Source organism: Sinocyclocheilus grahami, unplaced genomic scaffold, assembly GCF_001515645.1.
Source record: "Sinocyclocheilus grahami isolate Dianchi unplaced genomic scaffold, SAMN03320097.WGS_v1.1 scaffold1181.1, whole genome shotgun sequence".
In the NCBI taxonomy this organism is placed as follows: domain Eukaryota; kingdom Metazoa; phylum Chordata; class Actinopteri; order Cypriniformes; family Cyprinidae; genus Sinocyclocheilus; species Sinocyclocheilus grahami.
Window position 1 is genome coordinate 219009 of NW_015506360.1, and position 9257 is coordinate 228265.

At 33.0% G+C, this 9257-nt stretch overlaps 1 protein-coding gene across 1 annotated transcript; it reads left to right on the forward strand.

The window, feature by feature from the left end:
• The first annotated feature begins 507 nt into the window (after positions 1–507).
• dhrs12lb (dehydrogenase/reductase (SDR family) member 12-like b) lies at positions 508–6291 on the forward strand. Its single transcript, XM_016253415.1, has 10 exons — positions 508–625; positions 1206–1339; positions 2167–2249; positions 2364–2459; positions 2610–2691; positions 3060–3121; positions 3344–3448; positions 4569–4659; positions 5492–5629; positions 5715–6291. The coding sequence occupies exons 1-10, from the start codon at positions 570–572 to the stop codon at positions 5831–5833; spliced, it is 966 nt and encodes a 321-aa protein (XP_016108901.1). The 5' UTR covers positions 508–569; the 3' UTR covers positions 5834–6291.
• Positions 6292–9257: the final 2966 nt, after the last annotated feature.

The following is a 9257-nucleotide window of genomic DNA, read 5'->3' on the forward strand; positions in this document are numbered from 1 at the left end:
CTACTATGTTTAAAGTATAAAACATTGTTATTTACAATGCGCAGTGTGGTTTTGAATCATATTTTTAGGGGGGACAACCCACAGATGGGGACAAACATAAATATCCCATAAATACAATCGGTTATGTCTTAAGTGAACGTAAATTACACTTTATTCTTCCATGAAAGTGTTTTTAGAAAATGAGACTTTTAAAAAAATGTAGGTTGACACTTTTTGAGGAAGTAAATTGCTATTTTGCAATTACTAAATATGTTGGGAATAAAAACAATACTATATTTGTCCCTAAACATTGCAAATTTTGCAAGCTACAGTGAATCTTGGAGGGTTTTGGTTATTTGGAAGGTCATTTTTGTGCATAAAAGGCTAAATAATGACAAACACAATCTGTAGGCCTAAAGTTTCGAAACGTGAACACCTGACTACATTTTTTTTTGCATGACCCTGTTGGTGTGTAATTGATTATCTGTCATCTGACACTAGAGGGAGCCCTCTGGAGCTACAGTAGTCACATGCATCTGTCAGCTGTCATATCACTGCAGTCCAGTTGAGAAGAAACAACAGTGCTACAAATGTGTCTCTACAGGAACATAGTGTGGTTTATCAAGGGAATGAGGGAGTATACAAGGTAAAGGTCTTTTTTTGTATTTCTTACTGAATTCATTGGGCTGCTTTGTTACTGATAACTGTAGAGTCTGAGAAAGTGTGTTGCACTGTCTTTTGTAATTAGTGTGTTATTGTTTCTAATCGCTATGAGATGGTTTGCATTGCTATGATCTTTTAATAATTTTACACAAAATTATTCTGGCCTGAGCATATATTTAGCGGCTGCTCAGAACTGCTACAAAAACACAGTCTTAAATTGTGTTCTCGCAAGCCAAATGTTGTTAGATGTAGTGGTTTCTTGCACAAATGTTGTTTTTGTAGTTCCCCGAGTCATCTCTTCTGACATGCATTCATCCAAGCCCTCAGTTTAAGGTCAGTCATCATTGCATCACAATGGGCCCTATTGAGACCCCTGCCGCTCTCTCAAGTGCCCTGTCATCCTACACAGAAGCTTCTTTGGCCCCCGATCAGGGCTCTTGTCTTAGGACCTCTGTCTCAGATGTCCAGTGGTCACATAACAATTCAAGAATTGTGATAAAAACACACTTTTATGGATAACATTGTGTTTCTGATTTGATTCATGTGCTGGATGTTGTCAGCAGGTCTGGATTTGAGAACGCCTCTAAGAGCTTTGTAGCAAAGGACCTGGATGTGTCTATGGTGGGCCGTTCCTTCATGATCACCGGAGCCAACAGCGGAATAGGGAAGGCGACAGCCATGGCCATAGCCAAAAAAGGTGTGTTTTACAGTCACACAAACACTTTTTTTGAGGTTACAATATTATTTTCCAACCATAAATCTGTTTTGGTGTTACTATAGTACATTGATGGCAGAAGATGGTACCATGGTACTTTAATACCCTACTTGAACATACATTCACACATAAACGCACATTCTTCTGTGTACTGGTTGTCGTCCGCCCCTCCTCTTCTCATGGGTAACACACATACTGTATATATAATTAACAGTTATTGTATACCTCTGCCCATACATTATAAGACATTTCTTGGAAACAAAAATAAATAATAACATACTGTAAGCAATGCGCTACATTCAATAAATTATCCCAATAATCCCATTGCATTTCTTTGATATTACACAACAATGAGTTTGTTTATCTGAAGGGATTTAGAGAAATTTAGCTTTACATCACTTGCTCAGCAATGGATCCTCTGCAGTGAATGGGTGCCGCCAGAAGGAGTGTCCAGAAAGCTGGTAAAAACATCACAATAATTAAATATAAATAATAATTGTTTGTAAGAAACAAATCCATCATTAAGGTGTCCTAACGTTAAACTGTCACTTCTGGCCAAAACACAAGTCCGTAATCCATAATAAAGCCCATGCAGAACTCATTGTTAATACTAGGGTGTTGTATGGTTGCTAAAGTTTTCTACATATATTCATTTGCATTTGTTCTGAGTGTGCTGCAATGCAATAATTGCTAATTGCATAGAAGCATTCTGTAAAATCAGTCTTCTCCTCAACAAGCCACATGATTTAACGTTGAAGAATGTGATACCTATATTAATTCATTATGTATTTTTTTCCCTCTTGTCCAAGGTGGCACTGTTCATATTGTCTGCCGAAACAAAGAGCGAGCCGAGAGAGCCAGAGAAGAAATCATCTCAGCGAGTGGAAATAATGTGAGTGTCTCATTTATTGCTTACGATGCTTCACTGTTACACAAAATAAAATGATCAGTGTTTCTGAATGATTTTCTTCCACTGCTTTCACTTTGTGATGTGCATCTATCGTAGGAGGTTTACGTCCACGTGTTGGACCTCTCCGAGTCAAGAAAGGTGTGGGAGTTCGCAGAGGCCTTTAAGAAGGAGCACTCATCGCTCAATGTTTTGGTATGTGTGTCAGAGAGCTCCTTTAGGAGATTCCCATCATACCTCACTATATTAAAGAAAGTACCAGCATTCAGCTGAAGCTTACAGGTGCAGGACAGATGAAGAAATATCCTCTCCTTTAATCTCGTCTCCCACACTTATCCCTCTCAGATCAATAATGCCGGATGTATGGTGAACCAGAGGGAAATGAACTCTGACGGACTGGAGAAAAATTTTGCCACCAATACTCTTGGTAAGACACAACAGTCAGAAATACAGTAAAAACTGTATTATTGTTAAATATTAGTACGATTTTAAATAACTGTTTTCTATTACAGTATTTTATTCCTGCGATGCAAAGCTGAATTTTCAGCATCATTACTCCAGTCTTCAGTGTCACATGATCCTTCAGAAATCATTCAAACATTATAAATTTATTTCCTGTCACTTTTGATAAATTTAATGCATCTTTGCTGAATAAAATCTTTTTTTCTTACAAATATCTTACTGACCCCAAAATTGAGTGGTAGTGTATAATATTCTTTTATAGAATAAATATTATGTTATAAAATATAGAATATATGTTGAATTTACTTTTTAATCAAATCTTGTCCTCTGCAGGTGTTTATGTTCTGACTAAATGTCTGATCCCCCTGCTGGAGAAGAGCAGGGACCCCCGAGTTGTGAGTGAAAAACAACACTGATCTCAATGTCTTGATTTATTAAATACAATTCTGCCCGAGACTGCATTCTTTCACAATGCATATGTGAAGACATAAACAGTTATTGTGTTTTTGACACAACCTATGATAGATGTGATTATATTTTAGTAACAGCAATGTGTGCACATCCACAGAAGTACCTGTTTCTCTCTCATATTGTGCTGCTAATAATGTCTCTGATAGATCACGGTGTCATCGGGAGGGATGCTGGTGCAGAAACTAAACACGGACGACCTGCAGACAGAGAGTGCTCCATTTGATGGTACCATGGTATACGCACAAAACAAGGTGTTTAGAGACAATATTTAGAATTAAGAGCATTTTGCCTTGTAATATAATATTTTTTTTTATTGGTGAATCATTGCTATTTTTATTGCTCATACGTTTTATTTACATGTATTCCTTTAGAAGAATTTAGGGTTAGCAGCACCCTAGCAGCCACTCATAAATGTTTAACACAGACAAAACACCACTCACATTTTCTATTTCAAAATTTAAAAAAAGTCAATATGAAACTTTTAAACTTAAAAATGCAAAATGTATACATTTTGATAATTTATTAAAAAAATTAAATTAATTTATGCAAAAAAGTAAAACCAATTATAATGCAAAATGTACACATTTTTATAATTTATAAATTGTTTTTAAATTAATTTAATATCGTCCCCAAGTATTGATTTGTAGCCTTTCAACTGTAAACGAGCAACTCCACACATATATTGCAGTGTGTTATAGGCAGTATTTTCATTTAAATGAAAAATGGCCTCACATTTTCATTCTTTTAAAACTGTAAAATATATTTTTTTACATCAATATTAAATGTTTAAATGTAAAATTTAGATTTATAAATGATTTGTAAAATTATAAATTACAAAGAAATAATCAAATAAAATAACAAATGTAATTCAATTAACAAAATTTACATTTAGTAAGTACTGTGGTAGCCAAAATATTCCAAACTATGGTAATACCATTTTTTTTGGCCACTACCAGGGTAGTAATACTATATTTAATACTAATACTTTACAGTTCTGTGGTAATGCATTACAGTACCCTGGTATTTAAATATGGTAATCAAACAATGAAATATATCAAAGTACTGTCTGAGACTGTCTTTAGAAAAGTGTTGGCAGACATTTTCTTATCAAATTAATTTACATGGATAACATGAAAAAGATTATAATTAAATCATTTTATTCATGAAGAGACTAAAAGTCATGAATATTTTGTATTAAATTGAGATGAGCAGGGTTACCTTTCTCTCAGCTGTTGCCAAGCAACAGGTGACACAGAGTGCCAGCAGTGGCGTCTCCATTAAACAATATCTGATGCAGTAATGATTATGACCTTTTACTAAACACTCGTTATGTGTCTCTCTCTCTCTCTGTGTGTGTGTCTGTGTCCACAGAGGCAGCAGGTAGTGATGACAGAGGTCTGGGCGAAAGCAAATCCCAAAATTCATTTCTCTGTGATGCACCCTGGGTGGGCCGACACACCAGGTCTTACTCATTTTAATAAGTCAACAAGCAAAATAATGTGCTTATTGTTTACTGGGAGCATGGTTATGCCAGTTTGGCATAATGATTCTGTTTACTTACCGTTTAAGTAAAAAAAAAATGTTGTCCATAATTATTGATTTGAAGCCTTTTAGCTGTAAAAGGGCAACTCTAGATTTGTTTGCAGTTTTATTTTAGTTTCATTTAGATACTATTATATAATGAACTTATACATGTAGATTTCATTAATAGCTTGTATTTATATTTATTATATTTTTAACCTAAAGTTAGTTGTTTTTATTATTATTATTTTAAATATGTCTACATAGTTTTTTAAAAAGGATTTTTTATTTCAGTTTTAGTTTTAGTTATTGTAGTACATCAACTTAAACTAAATGAAAATGAGAAATTTTGAAATCAACTAAAATCAAAAAAAATGTATGTATATATTTTATATAAAAAAATGTTGTTTTAATGATTTTAGCTTTATTGAACTATAACAACCCTATATATATATATATATTTGTTGTTGTTGTTGTTTGTTTGTTTTTTATATATAATTTGTTATGTTTTAAAATTTGAATTTTTTTTAAATATTAAAAATGACAAATGAAATGAAAATACAAATGAAAAATAAAATATATATTACATTTTAAATCTAAATTAAAAATATTTAAAAAATGACAAACTTAAATTGCAGAGTTTTCAATTCAATAACATATGCTGCATAGCAAGTTTAGAACTCCATTAGCAAATCTTTTTTTTAGATAACACTTTTTTGCAAGCTCCTCTGTCAAACTCATCACTTGTAATCTCTGGGTCTGGTGGTGCTCAGCGGTTGCCAAGGCGATACCTCAGTTCCATCAGATGATGCGTGATCGTCTGCGTACAGCGGATCAGGGAGCCGATACGGTCGTCTGGCTCACCGTGTCACGCGCCACCACTGCGTTTCCCAGCGGCCTTTTCTTCCAAGGTGTGCATGTTGGTTAGAAATGGTGACATTTGATGTCATGTGTCTAGATTTTTCCAATAGCACTCTTACAGGTTGTTTGTTTCAGATCGACAGCCGGTTTCAGCCCACTTGCCCCTGGCATGGACACACAGCTCTCGACGGGAAGGCAAAGTGTTCATGGGCCGGTTGGAGACTTTGGCGATGGCTGTCAAACCCTCAGAGTGAGATATTACACATAGAACATGTTAGGTATTACATGTCAGATAACTGAGAGCTTTTACAGTATGTAGTACTAAAATAACACTCATGTTATATGTAATAAAGAATGATATGAATATGAAGCTTTTTCTCTGTAACGGCAAAATAATCATACAGAAACTAAAGGTAGTCTTAAAAAACAACATGAAACATGATGTATTTCTGAGTGAAATAGGATACTTAACAAGAAACAAAAGTAGGCCGAGTTGTGATTTTATCCATTGCCAATGGACTGGACTGTAAAAAAAATAGTTTTCATACAGTTGAGTTTGTAGTCAATTGTAAAAACTGCTATCTCCCTGAATCAATAAAGGAAAGTCATTTCAGAGGTAGAAGTAGTTATAACATTCTATTTGATCAAAGATTCTGAAAACAAACCTTTTTGTCTTTAGAATAACACGCATTAATGAATTATGCACAATAAAAACCAGAAACATTTCAAAATAAATGGGCTCTGTTTTGATTTTATGCTGGTTTTTGTTTCCTTTCATGTTTAGATGTACATCTCGCCACAAAATGCCAATTAACCCTGTAAAGCCTCACATATGAAATCATTTTTAATGGAACAATTTATTGAACCTTTATTGCAAAAAGAAAAAGAAAAAAGTGTTCTAGTCCAGTATCATATTTGATAAATTTATGCTTATATAATATGATACAGGAGAATATTCAAAGATTTCACTCAAACTGAGCAAAAATATGCAATTTTGTGCAGTTTCTGATTTTTGACCAAAACAAATTTTATAATACATTTTCTAAACCTAAAATAGTAGGTTTTATAGGGTTCAAACTTAAACATAAATGATGCTCATAATGTATGCAACCTGCGTCATTTCCTAGCTCCATTCCTGCTCCTCTCTCAAAATGCTCATAAATAATAAAACAAAAACAATTAGGCTTTTGGCTTTGTCAAGCTAAAAAACGTCCTGCATGGTGACAGAAATATGTGATATAACCTCGATATGTTATGTAAAAATGAAATTAACACAACATAACTGACAAACTCCTCATAAAATGGTGGCACTTCCTCTTAAATTGATAATAAACAGCATCCACCTGCGTCATCATTTTTCCGTGAGCATGTTTCTCTCAGCGGTCCCGTTACCAGGACAAAATTTCCCGTGCTGTTAAATGATTCATCAGGCGCACTGTATGACGCATTCGATGCTTTCACATTCACAAACATCAAAATACACGATCATCTTACTACTGGACCAAGTGAGCACTGAAAGCGACATGCACCATTGTCTTCTCAGATCATCTGCCTGGTACAGTGAGAGTGTTTAGTAAGACAACAGCTGTGTGTTTGGTTGAGAAGGGTCTCTGTGTTAATGAGCGTGTGAGTCTGTCTCAGTGAATCCCAAGCACAGCCGTGCAGATCAAAGCCTGTGATTAAAGGGGTCATATGATGCGATTTCAAGCTTTCCTTTATTCTCTTTTAAGTGTTACAAGCTCTTGGTGCATAAAGAAGATCTGTAAAGTTTCCACCTTCATGTGCCGTTCCTCCTGTGGTGAGAGGATTCAGAATTCATACATCTAATCAAACATGAGTGAATAAGCTGTCACAAACTATTTTTCAATGACTTGTAATCAGCTGCTCTCAAGGTGATTTTTAGCAGATGTGTGAAGTCAGTTCCCCTCAGGTTCACACAGGTGTAGTTCATCACATTAACTATGAACACAGTGTGTAACAACCACACAAAGTCCAAAATCTTCATTTTGAACAGTGTATCAAATGTTTTAGCATTGAAGACCTAAAAAAATGTAAAATTGTGCTTGTGCTATTGTTTGGTTTAATATCTTGATATCTACACCAATGACTTTCAAGGCTTATCGAGGCTGCATTTATTTGACCAAAAATACAGTAAAAAATAATAGTTACAATTTTTTTTTTTTTAAATATAATTTATTCCTGCTGAATTTTCAGTCTTACTTGTTTGAACTAACAAACTATATATATATGCCGTTCAAAGGTTTGGGATCAGTAAGACTTGTAATGTTTTTTAAAGAAGTCTTATGCTCATCAAGGCTGCATTTATTTGATCAAAAATACAGAAAAAACAGTTATCTTGCAAAATGTTATTACAATATAAAATAATGGCTTAAATTTTAATATCCTTTAAAATATAATTAATTTCTGTGATGCAAAGCTGAATTTCCATCAGCCATTACTCCAGTATAAAGTGTCACATGATCCTTCAGAAATCTTTCTAATATGCTGATTTATTATTAGAATTATCAATGATGGCAACAGTTGTGTTGCCAAATATTTGTTTGGAAACTGGGATACTTTTTCAGGATTCTTTGATGAATAAAAAGTTTTTAAAAGAACAGCATTTATTCAAAATATAAATCTTTTCTAACAATATAAATCTTTGCTATCACTTCTTAACAATTTAATACATCCTTGCTGAATAAAAGTTTTAATTTCTTTAAAAAAAAAAAAAAAAAAAATTAAAAATGTACTGACCTCAATCTTTTGAACAGTAGTGTATATTGTTAGAAAATATTTAAATTTTAAATAAATGCTCTTCTTTTTAACTTTTTATTCATCAAAGAATCAGAATTATCAATGATGGCAACAGTTGTGTTGCCAAATATTTGTTTGGAAACTGGGATACTTTTTCAGGATTCTTTGATGAATAAAAAGTTTTTAAAAGAACAGCATTTATTCAAAATATAAATCTTTTCTAACAATATAAATCTTTGCTATCACTTCTTAACAATTTAATACATCCTTGCTGAATAAAAGTTTTAATTTCTTTAAAAAAAAAAAAAAAAAAGATTAAAAATGTACTGACCCCAATCTTTTAAACGATAGTGCATATTGTTAGAAAAGATTTATATTTTAAATAAATGCTCTTCTTTTGAACTTTTTATTCTTTAAAATATCACAGGTTCCAAAACAATATTAAGCAGCAAAACAGTTTCCAGCACTGATAATAAATCAGCATTAGAATGATTTCTGAAGGATCATGTGACACTGAAGACTGGAGTAATGACTGATGGAAATTCAGCTTTGCATCACAGAAATCAATTAGATTTGAATGTATATTAAAATATAAAAACCTTATTTTACATCATAATAATATTTCACAATATTATTTTTTTCCTGTATTTTTGATCAAATAAATGCAGCCTTAATGAGCATAAGAAACTCCTTTAAAAAACATTAATCGTTCTGATCCCACACTTTTGACCGGTAGTGTATATCTGTATATATATATATACACACATATACATACATTCACAAACAAGACTTATCAAGGCTGCATTTATTTGATCAAAAATAAAATAAACAGTAATATTGTGAAATATTATTACAATTTAAAATAACTGATTACGAATTGTTTATACGTTAATGCAATATAAATTCTTTCCGGTCACTTTT

Excerpts from the sequence above, each read along its gene's own strand:
- dhrs12lb (XM_016253415.1), top strand. The coding sequence starts at position 570 with ATGTGTCTCTACAGGAACATAGTGTGGTTTATCAAGGGAATGAGGGAG. Across the intron at positions 2,460-2,609 it reads ACTCATCGCTCAATGTTTTG|ATCAATAATGCCGGATGTAT; the intron begins GTATGTGTGTCA and ends TATCCCTCTCAG. Across the intron at positions 3,449-4,568 it reads TGGTATACGCACAAAACAAG|AGGCAGCAGGTAGTGATGAC; the intron begins GTGTTTAGAGAC and ends CTGTGTCCACAG.